This window comes from Sphaeramia orbicularis, chromosome 14 (genome assembly GCF_902148855.1).
Source record: "Sphaeramia orbicularis chromosome 14, fSphaOr1.1, whole genome shotgun sequence".
NCBI lineage: Eukaryota > Metazoa > Chordata > Actinopteri > Kurtiformes > Apogonidae > Sphaeramia > Sphaeramia orbicularis.
In genome coordinates this window covers 37,458,553-37,475,177 of record NC_043970.1, presented here as the reverse complement: position 1 = coordinate 37,475,177, position 16,625 = coordinate 37,458,553, and the positions used below count along the sequence as shown (strand labels likewise).

General features: G+C 36.6%; 1 protein-coding gene across 4 annotated transcripts in view; it reads right to left on the bottom strand.

Moving 5' to 3' along the window:
* Positions 1 to 16,625, bottom strand: part of robo3 (roundabout, axon guidance receptor, homolog 3 (Drosophila)) — a 161,409-nt gene that overhangs the window by 86,545 nt on the left and 58,239 nt on the right. For all 4 annotated transcript variants that reach the window (XM_030154745.1, XM_030154746.1, XM_030154747.1 and 1 more), the window contains exons 3-6: positions 12,211 to 12,368; positions 10,699 to 10,819; positions 7,648 to 7,786; positions 4,022 to 4,149 (exon numbers count right to left, since the gene is read on the bottom strand). In XM_030154745.1, coding sequence (XP_030010605.1) covers positions 4,022 to 4,149; positions 7,648 to 7,786; positions 10,699 to 10,819; positions 12,211 to 12,368 — 546 coding nt within the window. The remainder of the gene's footprint in view (positions 1 to 4,021; positions 4,150 to 7,647; positions 7,787 to 10,698; positions 10,820 to 12,210; positions 12,369 to 16,625) is intronic.

Below are 16,625 nucleotides of genomic sequence, written 5' to 3'. Positions count from 1 at the left end.
TGTGTTTTGTTTTTTTTTGTTTGTTTGTTTTTAAGTTTTACGTATTATGAATCAGCTAATATTTATGGAAAGTCCCATTTTATGAAAATCCTTCAACACTGAGGAAAATAAAGCTGTTTTTTCTTGCTAAACCTCTTTCATTTTAGCCCGTGTTTCATTGTTTTTGGAGGTTTTACTTATATTTTGGTGTTGGTTTTTCTTATTTTAATAACCCAGCTAATTGGATGTAACACATATATAATGGAAATAAGGCTCCTCAAAAAAACACTGTCAAATATAATAATCTTCTCTTATGTTTGTGCAGTGTGTCCACATTAAAATATACTCTGCTAGTGGAAATAACCTTTATTAACCTTACTTTAGATTGGTTAATTGATGGATTGATGTATTTATTTTGAATATGAATATCAAAACAGAAGAAAAATAAATAAACAAAACACTTAAACATAAGACATAAGATATATAAAACAATAATATTAAATGTGTATATAGGTAGAAACTTTATTTTACTTGTCTTTCACTTTAGTTTTTGACTTAAGTTTAGTTTTTGCTCATTCTCCCAATGAGAATTTTCTTAAATTTTATGTATTTATGAGCCTTGATTTACAGAAGCTGAAATAAATAGGTAATTATAGGTACATAATAACCCAGCAAATTGGATGTAACACATATACAGTATATATAACGGTTACGGTTATAAGGTTTCTCAAATAAACATCACCACATTTAACTAAACCTCTAATATTTGTGCAGCGTGTCTGCATTAAAATACAATCTGCCAATGGAAGAAACCTTTGAACCATATTTTACGTTAGTTAAACATGTATATATAGATTACTACAAATATAGGCTTTTATAATACATTTTTACTTGTTTTGTCTTTGGTTTTTGACTTGAGTTTAGTTTTAGTTTATTCCACCAATGTGAATATTTTTTGTTTTTATTTAGGTTTTGGTATTATGAGTCTTTATTTAAAGAAGCTGTAATAGATAGGATGTAAGAATGCAAGCTATTTTTCATTAAAAGTCCCCCTTTGTGGTAGAAAATAAACCTGATTTCTCTTGTAACTCTTATTTATTTTAGTCTGTTTTCCATTGGTCTCAATAGTTTTATTTACTTTTAGTCTAGTTTTTGTTAATTTTAAGAACCCAGACAATTGAACGTAGCTCAAATATATAATGGATATAAGACACAAGTATGTTGACAGATGTCAGAAGTGTCAGTTCAGACTTCCAGAGCCCGCTCACAGAATCAAGTGTTACAGAACAAAACTCTAAATATTCCCTTTTATCATCACAAATGACAGATTTCTCATCCAAGTGCTTCTCTTCAAGGGACTGACTTTATTCTAATGCAATTTCCCTGCTTTTTGATCTTAGCTCTCTCTCAAGAGGGATGATGAGTCGAGGCTTGAAAGGCGCTTAAAATCCATTTTTTCACTTTTTCCTCTCATATATTTTCAGTTAACAGTGTGTTATCAGTGGAGCAGACTAGTACCCGGCCACGGTGTCCGCCTTTTGTGCACCTATTTATCTTTGGATTCTCTGTTGGTGAAATCTGACATTTTTGCATGACATTTAACATGCTCTTTGAGCTGAGTATTTTCTTTAAAGTAAAGAGGCAGCATGTTGTGTAGGTGGGATTTGGGCATTTTGTGGCACATCACAACAGAACTGTCCATCTGTAGAAATAATTTAGTCATTTATTCAGCGCTAAAAAATGTACAAGTGAAATATTCAGCTCGCGTGGAATAGATTCTGCATAAGATAAATGAAAATGATCAGTTTGTGAGTATTTTTCTGCTGTTCTTTGGTTATTATTAGGCTTTGTGTTGTCAGATACGATAAGATAAGATAAGATAAGATAAGATAAGATAAGATAAGATAAGATAAGATAAGATAAGATAAGATAGAATTTTAACCTTTAGGGGTCCACGGTCATGGCCCTGTGACTGCCTATGTAAAGATATGCTTTTATGTCACTGATCTTGTGGAGTTCAAAACTATTCAAATAATGTATAAAGCAAAGAATAACTTACTGTCGAGCAATATTCAAGAAATGTTTTGTGAAAGAGAGGGAGTGTGTGATTTACGGGGAAAATTTAATTTAAAGATTCATAAAGTACGCACCATGTTAAAAAGTTTCTCTGTCACCATCTGTGGAGTAAAATTGTGGAACAAATTGTGTGGAGATAAAACAAATATCAAACATAATTCAGTTTTAAAAAAAGATATAAAGAATGGATTCTTGAGAGGCACAGTATTTAATAATGACAATGAGGCCTGTTTGTTCATGGATTATGTTGTATTGATAAATCTGCTGTAATTATTGAAGAAAATTGTTGAATTATTGAGTCTTTTTATATGAAAGTACAGCCATGAACATATTGTTGTATATAATTCAGTTACAGCATTATGTATTGGTTGTAGTTCGATGCTAAAATTAGGAAAATTGTATTATTTGAGTCTTGTATTAAGTTAGTGATAAAGGTGTAAAAGCACTGAGGAGTAGGATTAAATAAGTTTATACTTCTTCCTACTCCTTTTCGACCATGCAGAATTCAGACTTGTACGTGCTTGAAGACAGATTCTGTTCATGTAAATGTTATTTTGTTTTTGTCTTAATTTGCTTTGTTCTGTTTTATTTTGTTTCTTTGCATGTGCTAAATAAATAAATAAATAAATGAATGTCAAAAATTAGAGTATAGTTTTCATTTATTACCATTTTAATTTTATGTACCTAATATTTGGAACCAATATTCACCTTTAAAGTCTTTGAAAAGGTTCATTAAGCATCTTTGTGTTATTTATGCAATAAATTCTACAAATTTTTCAAATCAAATTTTATATTTTTTTGTGTTGTTTGTACTTTTGTGTTGATATAGTAGGTTAAAGTAAAAAAATAATAATAATAAGCTGATGATATAGATGAAGGTGTGCTGAAAAAAAGGATGCCAAACATGGGTATAATAAACATTTCTTTATATAGTATATAAAGGCAAAATCAAAAGTACTCAAAATAGGCTCAGACCAACTGGACAGATGACAGCTAAAAGACTGATAATAATGAAGTGGAAGGATGCTGATCAGCTGATCTCTATGGAAGGAGCTCTGTCTAATCTTTCAGAAATGGGTAATAAGGAACAACAGCTGTGGAAGGACATAATGGACATTATTCGTAGAATACCTACGTTCCCCAGAGACTTGAGACAAACTGGAGCAACATGAATGGCCTGTGTTTCCTTTGGCCCATGTTAGATAGATGGTCCCAGTGGCCTCGACTGTGTTAATTCTATCCTCTGCACACTCACAGAGCTTCACCATTCCCTCTCTTGTTATAAGTTTCTTTTTTGTGTTTAAATCTACCCACCTGCTTTGTCTTTTACTTTAAAATTTCGCTTTATGCAGGCATCTATATTGATATGTAAGTCCAAGCACTGCCCTTTTTTTCCCCTTTTTGTCTGTTTGTTGGAAAACCGATAAAAGTAAAGAAAAGATAAGACTTTATTCATCCCACTGTGGGGAAACTTCACAGTTAACAGCAGCAACATACAACAAACCAGTGTAAACAAAGACAGGTAGAAAACCCACAAATGAGTGAAAATGAAAATATAAGGAGAAAAATAGGAAATTTGGTATTTATATAAATTTTTATATTTATACTTTAGTAGCACATGTGTATTAATATTTTATTCTGAAGCCCTTGCACAGTTCACTTTTCTTAACTCTGTGATATTTGTACTTTATTTTATTTTCTTATGCAGTCCTTGTGCACTAAGTGTTTTGCTGCTAAATTGAACTGAGCTGCTACTGATTTTCATTGCTCCTGTGACAGTGACAATAAATGTCTATTCTATTCTATACAAATAAAGGATTTGAATGAAAAATTGTATATTATTTACATATTTACACCATCATGGCTGTCGATGTAGTGGCTAAGATTGTCAGTATGTTCCCTACGTGACAACCATGACTATATTTGTGTGTTTGTATAGAGTAGGATGGAGCATTTCATGTCTTACCATGCACTTGCAAACTCCCAGAAGCCTCGGCTTTGCCCACGCTGTTCTCTGACACACAAGTGTAAGTGCCTTCGTCTTCAGCTCGCACCTGAGTCAGACGCAAACTGTTGTCGCTGCGGATCTCAAACCTGAAAAGACGCAAACGGCAAAACAAATTTCAAAACCTTTCACCATATACGTCGGAAAAACAGCTGCTTCGAGTCAGTGCATTCAGTTAAAAGCTGCAGTACTTGAAAAGTTCCATAATTACATTTCAGCATATTGTAATTCAAGTGGTCTGAGAGGAAAAGGAGGCTTATGCATCATCTCTATGTCTATGTTTTCAGGTGGTGGAAAATCTACCCCATGATGTGCAGATCTGAGGAAATCATGAGTGTTTTCAGGCACATAGGGGTTAAATACATGACTGAGAGCTGTAATTACCAATCAGGGTTGAGATTCTGACACAGAAGCTTGGAAATGTAGCTTAATATGGCATTAGACATTGTTAATATTTAGTCTTTCACTTTGGACGAAAAGGAGAGGTGAATTTTTGCTAATTATGGCGTTTTTATCCTTAACCCATAAGGACCCAGTGTGACATCTGTGTCAGTTCCCAAATACATTTTTCTCTATATTTAACTGTCCTTAAGTGATTTATCACCATTTATTGTAATATGATCTTCTGTATTTTGTGGGGGGGCAGTTTCCGTGAAAATCATGTATTTTCCTACATTTAATTCACTGTTCATGTAGATCAGGGGTGTCCAGTCCTGGTCCTTAAGAGCTACTATCCGGCATATTTTAGATGTATCCCTCTTCCAACACACCTGATTCAAATGATAAGCCTCATATGTGTGAGTGGATTAAAGTGAGGACAAATGTGAAGTCTAGATGAACTGGGACTGTGGGTGTGAAATTATGGAATGGACCTTATGATGCATTTAAGTTATACACTCCTTTGGCAAAGTTAAAAAAAAAAAGTACCTTAAGGTTAAATTTATTCAGAAATATTGAATTGAGATGGTAGATATGTTTTTGTTGTTTTTTTTTTTTGTTTTTTTTTTGGTTTTTTTTATTATTATTATGGTGTGAATGCTCGATGCTGTACGCATTTAAGTTGATGCAAGCAGCGTATTAGCTGAAAAGGATAGGCAAAAAAATGAGCTTTTGCTTCTAGCCTATTCCTTTTTTGGTTTTTATGTTTATTACAATTAATGTACTGAGTACAATGATTGATGTAAAACCAAAAATAAATAAATAAATAAATAAATTCATTCATTCATTCATTCATTCATTCATTCTATCATCAAGCTCTGCAGAAGCCTGATAATGATCGTCAGGTATGTTGAAAGAGGGAAACATCTAAAACATGCAGGACAGTAGCTCTCGAGGACCAGGATTGGACACCCCCCATGCAGATGTTCATTAAAGCTCAGAGTAAAGTTGAGGGTCATTATATCAAAAATAGAGAAAACTGAAGAAAACGTGACTTTTTCACTTGAATCTATCATGAACTAATCATAAACCAAGTGTCTCCATCCACTCTCATTGTTCCAACTCCATGGGTTTTACTGGTGAATCAGTGTTGTAGAAGATGACGTGGTTTTCATGTTCTCTATGGACTGGGGGGCCTTAAAGGGGGGGGTAAACGTGACAAATTCATGGGGCCCAGCATTTCTGGGGGTCCAGGGGATACAGGTTAGAAGTTGTGAAAATTTCGTGTAAGGTCCGCTGTATAATACAGGCGAAGAAGCTGGGAGTCGGACGTTGAAAGCATGTTAAGTTTCACTTTCGCTTCACGCCAGTGTTAGTAACATTAGTTGTGGACCGCATCCCCACATATATAACTGCTGCCCCTACCCCCCTGAGTCCGACAAATCAACAAAATACTGAATTTTATAAAGGGTCCACAACGTTTAGCTTTCATGGGCCCCACAATTGCTAGGGTGCCCCAGACTACGGAGCCTCTGAACGTCCAAATGGGTCATATCTGATGACCATACACCAATTATTTACATGGATTAGCAGATCAACAGGGATTAAACAGTTTATATCAGTAGATGATGTTCGTAGCAAGGTTATTATTGTTAACGAAAACTAACGAAATGACGAAAACTAGAATTGTAAAAACATTTTCGTTAACTGAAATAATTAAAAACTATTAATTAAAAGAAAAAAACAATAATTAACTAAAACTGTATTGTGTGCTTACAAAACTAACTAAAACGTATAAAAATTATGGATAAAATTCGCTTCGTTTTTGTCTTTGTCAATGTCGGATTGATATGAAATCGATTTATTTCCCTCAAGCAATTTTAGCTAGCGGCACCATATAATATTTAACTGTCCGTTACTTCTCGTCACTTGTGGTTTCCAGTCGTTTTCTGGTCCTCGCTCTACCTGGAAACATGAAGACTAAAGTTGGGAGAAAGCAGCAGAGTCCTGTCTGAGATTTATTTGAATTCGACGGCGAAGAAGATAAAAGATCTAAAAAAAAACTAAAATTAAACTAAAACTAAGCATTTAGAAAATAACGAAAACTAATAAAAACTAGCAAACCTGCTCTAAAAATTAATTAAAACTAACTGAATTAGAGAAAAAAAAATCAAAACTAAATAAAACTAAACTATAATGAAAAATCCAAAACTGTTATAACCTTGGTTGGTAGATGGTGGATGTTTGAGTCTTTATGGGTGAATTTCAGCTCTTACAGAAGCAAAATCCAACTTCGGTAAATCTTATTAAATACTGTCTACATATCAAGTGAGGTCAAATAGATGACTGTAAGGTATTTTAGAAGAAAAACGGTGATAACGCAGGTCTTTAAACACACAGCTACCGCGTTGGATGCACATATCCACACATCCTCATAGAGATGGAGTGAGTTGTCCTGTGTAGCTTTAGGCAACGGACAAAAAAATCCATCCGAGTCTCCCTGTGCAGATCTAAATCCTGCTGACAACAAGGGAACATTTTACCCTATTTCCCCTGAGGGATCATTAAAGTTTCATCCAATAAAATCCACAAAGTGTCTGCGAGAAAGACTAGCTGAGAGGGACTGAGAGAGTGTGGCTTTCAGTGTAGTGACAGTGTTGCCCTTCAGTAGTATCATGGCTCTTATCAAATACTATCACAGTGTAACACTACAAGATACTCAAATGTCCATTTTGGTGACAGATCGAGTACAGACACTTTAAATGCTCATAGTGATATGCGCAATGGTTTATTATTTACATATTTTTGTCTGTACTTGTCATGTTTTCTATATTCAGAGATGAATTTTAATTCTTTTTAATAGATATGACAATAAACACAACCCGTTCTCCCATCTACCTTAGCTTAAATCAAAGCAGCGGAAATGTATCCACCTACAGAAAATTACTCCTTCAGTCAATCACACGCTAAGCCTTATTTATAATACAATAACAACTGAGCATATGGGAAAAACATACTGAATGAAGCCAGAGCCAATTACGGTACTCTCTGGCTGGTTGATTTGTTATTATTAGAGGGATTAAAGTGTTAATACGTGACAGTACTTGTTACTGGAAAAGTAATATGTTGCTAAGTAACATCCTGGCACTCAGTTCTGCTTATACCGATGCATGATGTGTCGTGTTTTTCTGTATTTTTTTTTTTTTTACCTGCCCCGGGGCAATTCTCCCTCCTCTCTACGCCAGCGAATGGTTGGAGTCGGGTCTCCGTGGACCTCGCAGAAAAAGTCCACCGTATCATCTGCTAACACCACCTGGTTCACCGGCTGCTTGGTGAAAACGGGCCTCTCTGAAATTAAACAGGGAATGAGAGAGCGTGTTAGAATGTGGATTGGAATTTTTTGGAACTTTTTCAGAAGTAACACTTGAGGACAGGGGTGTTAAACATAAGGCCCGAACTGCAAAAATTAGACTGAAAATCTTATTAAGGGGATTCAGGGACAACATACAACTCAATGTAATATCAAGTTAAATAATAATATCACAAACCATAAATAATGACAACTTTGGTTCAATTACATTATGAATTTTTTTTTTACAAATTCTATCACAATAAAATGTAACTAACCTTGAACAAATGAGAAACTTAACATTTCTTACAAAAAATAAGCGCAATTTTGACAATATAATACCTGTTACAAATGTTTTGTGCATTTGTAGATCGACACTAATCTGTAAATTGTGTTAATTATAAGGTCCGACATAATATTGGTGAAACTGCATTTATTTTTACCCCACCCCCGAAGGAGAGGCAAGGGGTATTGTTTTTGGTTCTGAATGTTTCTTAACACTCTAGCAGCAAAACTATTGGTTGAATTCATACCAGATTTGGTTTATATATTGCCAGTGATTCAGAATAGATCTCATTATATTTTGGGAACAGTAGGTCAAAGTTATAATTATTTTTTAAATTTTTTAATTCTTTTTTTCCCATTTACTTATAATTGGCAAAATTTCAAATGTCTGTAGCAGCAAAATTATTTGTTGAATTCATACCAAATTGGGTTTATAGATTGCCAGTGACCCAGAATAGATGTCATTACATTTTGGGAAAGGTAGGTCAAAGTTAAATTTTTTAAATGAATTTTTAATATCTTTTTTCTTCTTCCATTTACTTATAACGGGTGAAATTTCCCATGTCTATAAAAACATCAATTTTGTTTGAATTTACTTCAAACTTGGCACATATATACAGGCAGTTGATATGCTGACATCAGCACACGCATAGACATGATGACATCAGCTGGATCGATGCCAAAATAAGCTACAATACGTTAAGGGGCGGGGTTTGTTGTGCCTGGCACCACTTGTTTTAAAAGATATTTGAGGGTGCACATGGTTGTTAAGGTTATTCACATTTTCATAAAGGAATTTAACACTAAAACAAAGAGAAATTTTTTGATTATTTATAGGATATTATGCATAATATTGTATTAGTCCGGCCCAGTTGAGATCACATTGGGCTGAAAGTGGAACCAGAACTAAAATCAGTTTGACTTTAGGATAATTCAAGAGCAGTGAGATGTATGGTTTCTTGGAAAAATTAAGACAAGACTTTTAGATGAAATGCAACTATTTTGTCTAAAGTATATGTGTTACACAACGCATAAGTTATGGGGTTTCAAGACAGAAGCAAAAAACACAGATTGGATGTGAGAGAAAAACAAATAAGGGAATGATGCAAGTAAAGATAAAGGGAAGAGGGATGAGAGAGTAAAGCCTAGAGTGGGAAACTATGCAACAAAGTGGACCTCCACTGTAAAGCTCCAATCCACCAGAGCTCACTTCAATCTGAAAATGTGTTCTAAGCTTTAACTGAGAGATTAATTACCAAACTTTAAATGTAAACAAACTTAGCAAATGATGGTGCATCTCTATTGACTCAGTATTATTAGCAGTATTTATCAGAAATTGGATTAAACTTTAATGAGCTCCCCGGGTAACTGCAGCAGCAGGAACCAGGAGATAAGAATAAGACAAATAGTACTGACAGATACATACATTTTCAGTCCCTAAACCAGATCATCACAGACAAATGTGTTAAAAACACAAATGAAGGATTAGGAGAATAAATCATATCTGCATATGAGGGTTTTTCAGACAGAATGACAGAGGAGGGGGGTCTTAATCTATGTGCGGAAAGACAAATGTTCATAGTAAACTAGTATCATTAGTCTAATCAGTTTCACAAATGAAAGCCTAGAGAAATTAGCACAGATGTGGACTTGCTTCCACTTTGCAAATTTCACACAATGGCAATACCATGCAAAATTGTCAGGTCATGGACACAGGAGGGGCTTTCAATCTATGTGCAGAGATACAAATGCACATAGTCAACTGGTATCATTAGTCTAATCAGTTTCACAAATGGTGAAAGCCCAGAGAAATTAGTGCAGATGCGCACTCGCTACCACTTTGCAAATTTCACAGATGGTGGCAATATCATGCAAAAACCATCAGGTCATGTATTTTCAGAAACCATAAATTAATCAAAGTGTTGCACATGGGTTTTTGCGTGTCGTGAATGCGCAGGATATGAAGTTGATGAGGGTTGGTAGTGGGTAAGGGGGGGGGGGGGGGGGGGGGGTGAGTCTGAGACTAAAATATCAATTTTTTATCTATTTCCTGGAATCAATACAAGCTTTCAGAACACTTATGCTAGAGAGGCAGAGAGAAGCAGAGAATCATAGAGAGGCAGAGGATCAGACGGGTCAGGAGACCAAGCAAAGGGCAGCAAGGAGGAAGGCATTTATCTTCTGCTTCAATAACATAAGCTGAGGAAAGAAACTGCACCCCAAGAGAAATAAATCACCAGAACAGAGAAGAGGCTTGTGTTCTGCAAAGCTTGTAATAATAATAAAAAAGGTCATTATGAGTGCAGTTTAAAGGCCTATTTCATGCCAATAAAGGCAAACAAGCATGAAAGATGTGAAGAACATTTGGAGTCTGAGAAGTATTAGTGAAGTTAATTAATTTATTCACGTCAACATAGTCCATACATCTTTTCTGCAAATCACATTTAGAACAAGGCTGAAACTAATGCCGATTCATGAAAGGAATGTCAACTTTTAATAAGTGTCAGCATCATATTTAAGTCATTTTAAGGTGTTGAGGGCCTGAAAACTGAGACTTTTTTTAGAACTTGTTCAGGACATTCCACGTTATCTACATATAGTTGCAAAATGCTGCAAAATGACTCACCAAACACCACTAATTCTGCCGGATCGCTGTCTTTTTCTCCCACCATGTTGGTTCCAACACATACGTACATGCCAGCATCACTTTTCCTTGTGTTGGAAATCATTAACTTTCCTCCTCGGATCTGGAAAAAAAAAAGAAAAACAGTAATAAAGGAAATGAGTGTGGAAGAAAACAATGAAAAAGTAAAGATGGGGGAGACAACGTGGAGGAGGAAAGAAAAAGAAGACAAATGAGAGGAGCTTGGAAACGGGATATTGAGGTATGATAGTGAGGACAGAAGACACTCTGTCTCTCTCAGTCTTTGTCATGACAGATGGCTCATCCACTCGTTCTTACGCTGTTTGACGATGGCTCTAGCTCCAGGCCAATCGCCACAGAAACATCTTCCACTCGGTTTGTAATAAGTATCTGCACTGATTCATCATTTTTTGAAGGCGGGACATTGTGTACACCGACTCTTCCATAAAAACAGACGTAAATGACGGTGACTTCACTATGTTTTGACAGTATTCACACTCGAAGCCACTTGAAAGATTCAATTTAACAGCAATCAGTGCAATTCAATCAGTGGAGTTGCCTTTCAATGACCAGCAGTGATGGAATAGTATTGATCCCCAATCGGGAGATACTAATCAATAGCCAACTGTGCAACAAATTAAATCTATAAAGTAGCCCTGCAATGGACTGGTGGCACATCCGGGGTGTATCCCGTCTTCGCTCAGGTATTTCCACAGCCTTCTCAAGGATTAAGCGGTTAAGAAAATGATGAATGGATCAATGAAGTCCATAAAGTGAAGAAATATTCCTGACAAGATATTGGATTTAGCCAAATAATACACATCTCACAGAGGGAATAAATTCTGCAAATGTTAAACATTTCTCTCTTTTCAGGTCAGTTCAGTTTAACCCATAAAGACCCAGTGCTACTTTAGTGGTAGTTTGCAAATATTTTCATTATAATCATTCATAATATTCATTCATTATAATATTATCCTCTGTATTTAGCGTTTTTTTCAGTGAAAATCAGGTATTTTCCTATATTTATTTTACTGATCATGTAGATGTTCATAAAAGCTCAGATTAAAGTTGAAGGTTTTTATATCAAAAACAAAAAAAACTGAAGAAAAAGGGAGTTTTTTTAGTGAAATCCATGGATTTTATTGGTGAATCAATGTTGTAGGAGATGACAGTGTTTCCACGGTAACTACGAAGCCTCTGAACATCCAAATGGGTCACATCTGATGACCATGAAATGATGACAATCTGCATTTTACACCAATTATTGACATGTATTGATAGGATTATTGGATCAACAGTTATTAGACATTTTAGATCAGTTGATGCTTTTGGTTGACAGTGGCTGTTTGGGTCTTTATGGGTTAATGACTTGTCAATGTAAGTTTACCGTATTCACAAAAATACTTAAACCAAACTCTTCCAACTAGTTTCATAATAAAAAATTGATTTCCACATATTGTTCCCAGTGTGAGTTAAAATCTGTGGCCAACTTACAGTGATCCTCTCATCCCGGTCGTTGACTCGGATGTTGTTCCTCTTCCAGGAGATGGTCGGTTCGGGATGTCCTCGGGGTGGGATACACTCCATGACGGCTGGTTCACCTGCTGCCACAACCACATCACTGGGAGTTTGACGGAAGTCGTCTCTCAGAACTGGAAAAAAGAGCAAAAAGTGAAACGTTAAGGCGGAGGATTAACATGTTTGCAGATGACGCTATCTTTTATCTAACTGTCGGTTCAGATTTTCTACCGACATCTCATTTTCAGAGCATAACAGCATTACTGCCAAATAACAGGTGCACATTAAAAATGATGCCGCATGATGTGTGACTTAAATGAATAATAATGTACGGTGTGATGACACTGCAAGTCGTACTACATAAATAAGAAAATTTAACATGGTGCGTCTCTAAGGGTCTTCATTGACTTGATGTCTTGTGTGCAGCATCTCACTGCATCAATAATATAGACTCTTGTAGCTGACAAGCACAAAGGAGATGAATTATTCAGACCGGCTCATACACAAACACACACACACAGGCTAACTCCCTTGGCAAATGCACACACATAAATCCACTTGTATATGTGGTCAAGAAAACAAGACGCTATTGAAACAATTGCATAAATCAACAATATCTACTGCAGGAAGCCACACCGCGTTAGAATTCCAGGAAATAACCCTCTACTTTACTCTCTCAGTGTCTATATATAACGCATCTGAGATTTTTATTCGTGAATCCAGCCAGTTTTACTTCTAAATTCTGTATTCTTCTGTAGTCAACATATTGTGGCTGATACCTGAAGGCATTTCCCGTCTTATTCTGGTCTCTAGAGCTCTGTGACCTCTCAGATTACATGTGTGGAGGATGGTTTTGTACTTTAGGATGATGTACTGACAACACCAGTCTACCAGGAGAGGCCAAAGCCATGCAGGCCTTGAGGCAAGAAGTCTGGCCTAAGCCACTCCCGGGATTTACAAAGAGGCTCCAATGAGATGGTTTTGGTGGCATCTGCACCAAATGTTCTTCTTGAAATATATATGTATCAGGTGCTCCCAAATTTCCCTTTCACCTCATGATCTTTCCAAGGTAGTTACAAAGAAAATTCCAAAAGTTGAGAACACTCTGCATAGCATTTGGGGGTATTAAATTTCTACCATTCAAAGAATCTACAGTTCTCTTTGAAGCTATGGGCAGATGTGAGATTTGGACATCAAGGAGCTACTGAATGATTAATTGATGCAAGGAGATAGCATGGCTGATTTGCATACATTATGGCGATCTCACTGATGACATTAATAAGTCATATTTTACTGACGTTCTACCGATGTCCCGAGTCAAGTCTCTCCTGAGTGTGCAAAAAAAACTGTCGAGATAGACTGTCATAACACTGAGCGGGGGGACATAAGTCCTTTATACCTTAGAAAACGCAAGTCAAGTTAGAAACTGGTGTCCTAATTTACACTGACAGCTCTTCACAGGATTAATAAAGAAGCTATTGAGTGTATCACTACTTAGTCAAATCACAAGATATTTCAGATGTTCTTTGAAGGGTCGATGTGTAGTAATTCTACTTTCAATATTAATAAATGACCTAAAATCATCAGCAGTGTTTAGAATAAAGAGCTCTGAAGTTCTGCCAAAGACACCAAACTATTGGATTGTAGAGATATGAAATGAATTTATTTCAAGCAACAGACCAGGGGATTTATGTGACCACTAGAGGGAGTAGTGAGTCACTTTGCCGGTCTCCAATGGTGAGGAAAACTAACATTGCACGGCCTTTGACCAAAGCATCAGAACGTGACCAGAATGGATGAGAACCACAAAGAAACAACTTTTAGAGTCAGTGAAAGTGATTCTGTGATAAAAGTTTGAAGCACTGATGCTGTTTTCTCCACTGGACACAGCTCAAAATGAAAAGAAGAATGAATGGAGTTTGATGCTGAAAGGGCAGCATTTCTTCGACACGGATGAGTTTGATTCAGAGACTTATTATATTTGCTAAGTTGCTCTTTGTTGATCCACGGTTCAGACTAAACTGTGACAGTTCTAACCTCATTTGAACGATTTCAAACAGATCTTTCATGCAGCTATTGACAACACAAACCGTACATAAAATGGAAGTGATTTGTGGTTTTACTGTGGTTGTTTTCTATCTAAAAACAGAGCTAAGCTAACAGAGCTATAAAAAAACTATCAGCTGATGCAGCATGTGAAGATTATAAGACGCAATGTTATTTTGAGTGACTGTTGAAATAAGTATCTGTAATGTTTTAGTTTGAAGAAGAAAACTTGGAAAAATGTGTGGAAACACTGACTTTTATACTTTACTCAGTAAGTGACACAGTCTGAGGTTACATAGTATTGATTTGCTGGTGGTTTTAGTCGTCCCAAGTGTGTTCTGGTATTAGACTCCCCCTGCTGGTGAGCATTTGGAATATAATACTACATAGAACACCTTTAAAAGCTATAAACAGACAAATAGGTTTGGTATGTTTGGAATATCACATATATGAATGTGCTGTCTATAAAGTGCACAGCAGATGCAATAAGACAGATTTGAAGGAAAAGAAGAAAATTTATTATTATTTTTAAACCAGACCAGTTGGAAATGGCTTAATTATGTTCTGCTAAATAACTGCATCATTTACTGTAATTGCATAACTTTTACCCACATTTGTGCAACCATTAGTAGGTACCTTTCTAATTAAAGATTGTACTGAGCCTGTTAGGGACAAAAAATAAAGTGTAGCTTGCAGTTGCTACTCATTATGCTGTTCTATTAATTTCAAGATCAGATGAAATCTTTGAGAAAAGAAATAACCCTCATCAAGTGAGATGCATGCCATGACTGCACTGGCTTCTAAAAAGGTGTCAAGTCTGGGAACAGTAACCACTGTACGTCATGGGCAACTACTTCAAGAGCGTGTTGGTTACTCTTCTCCAACAATTCATCCCCAGAAAAATACAAATGCCTCTCTAATTCCCAGTAAACTGTGAATTGTTGGCAGGCATTCAATTCAATATGTCTTTTTAAAATGTGCCTCACTGCGGTGCCCTGGTCTTATGTGAACTGAAGTTTAATAAAGCACAGAACTGTTTTCAAAGGACCTGCTAGAAAAAAAACCCCAAAACAAACATCTTCACTCGCTTTATAAGTGAAGCCTTAAGGACTAAACAAGCAAATAGAATGTACAGAATGTAGCTTGTTATTGCAGTCGAACATGAAAGTAACATACTGTCCATTGAGTGCTGGGGATAAAAATGAAGAGAAATCCATGTTTACCCCTTTCTGTATTGTGTACCTTTCTATTGTGATGTTTTAAATGCGTATTAATATGAATACGTGCACAATTGCAACTCCATATAAGTTCAAAAAATAAATAAATAAATAAATACGATCGCACCAATGTCGCTGTAATGTCACAGGCCAGCAGGGGAGGGTCACAGCCTCATCTGATTAATGACACGCCTTCCATAATGACGGCACCAACAGGCCAGCAAAGCCCCAGGACATTACCATTATCATCAGCACCCATATATCTATCTCCTCATCCAGACTGCCACCCATATGAATCCACCTACCGACTTTTGAGAACATTTCTTTATCTGAAGTACCTTGGCTTGAGTGGAAAATTCATTGTATCTCAGTGTCAGGGTGTACGCCAGAGGGCTCATTCCTCTTGTTGTCAAGATAGTGTGGCGTCCTTTCTGAATGAGACTGCATGTGGGTGTATGTGAGAAGATAAATCTGCCTGTTTTGTTTGTAATCAAGGTCATGGGAGACAGCCGCATCAGTGTTTAAGGAGGGAAGAGGATATTTTTCATTTCCTCATTAGCTAACAGAGCCTGTGCTTCCCTTTGGCCTGATAAAATACAGGTCTACACAATTCATCGCTAGCTTTTGAACCACTATGTTGCTGTCTCTTTTATCTGTATCTCCTGGAGGGATGAGGCCGCCGCTTATGGCTGTACTCAGACTCATATCCTGATGGCCAATTACTTAGCCACAGTGCATTTGGGGCGCTCCAAATCCCATTGGCCCTTCAATCCTGCAATGATATTCTGAGCCACACCCCTGACCTTAGCCGTACCTGCTGCTGACATCCTCCCAAATCACTATTCACAGAATAATAGCAACCCCAGACTAAATTGTTCAGGAGCCTGTCCTGTCACGCAAACCGAGAAGGGAAATATGACGGTTCGCTGCACCCCAGGTCCGAATTACCATGCTACAGGGTTAAAGTAGCACGGCGATGACCTGTCACACACTACTCTGAGATCATGGCTCCAGGGGCCCCTGATCTTTCCCATTCTGTCCTCTCACCAGATCTGAGCAAAAGAGGGTCTCTGGAAGTTTATTAGGCACTGGCAATTACCCATGCGGCCCTTGGGGGCCCATATTAAG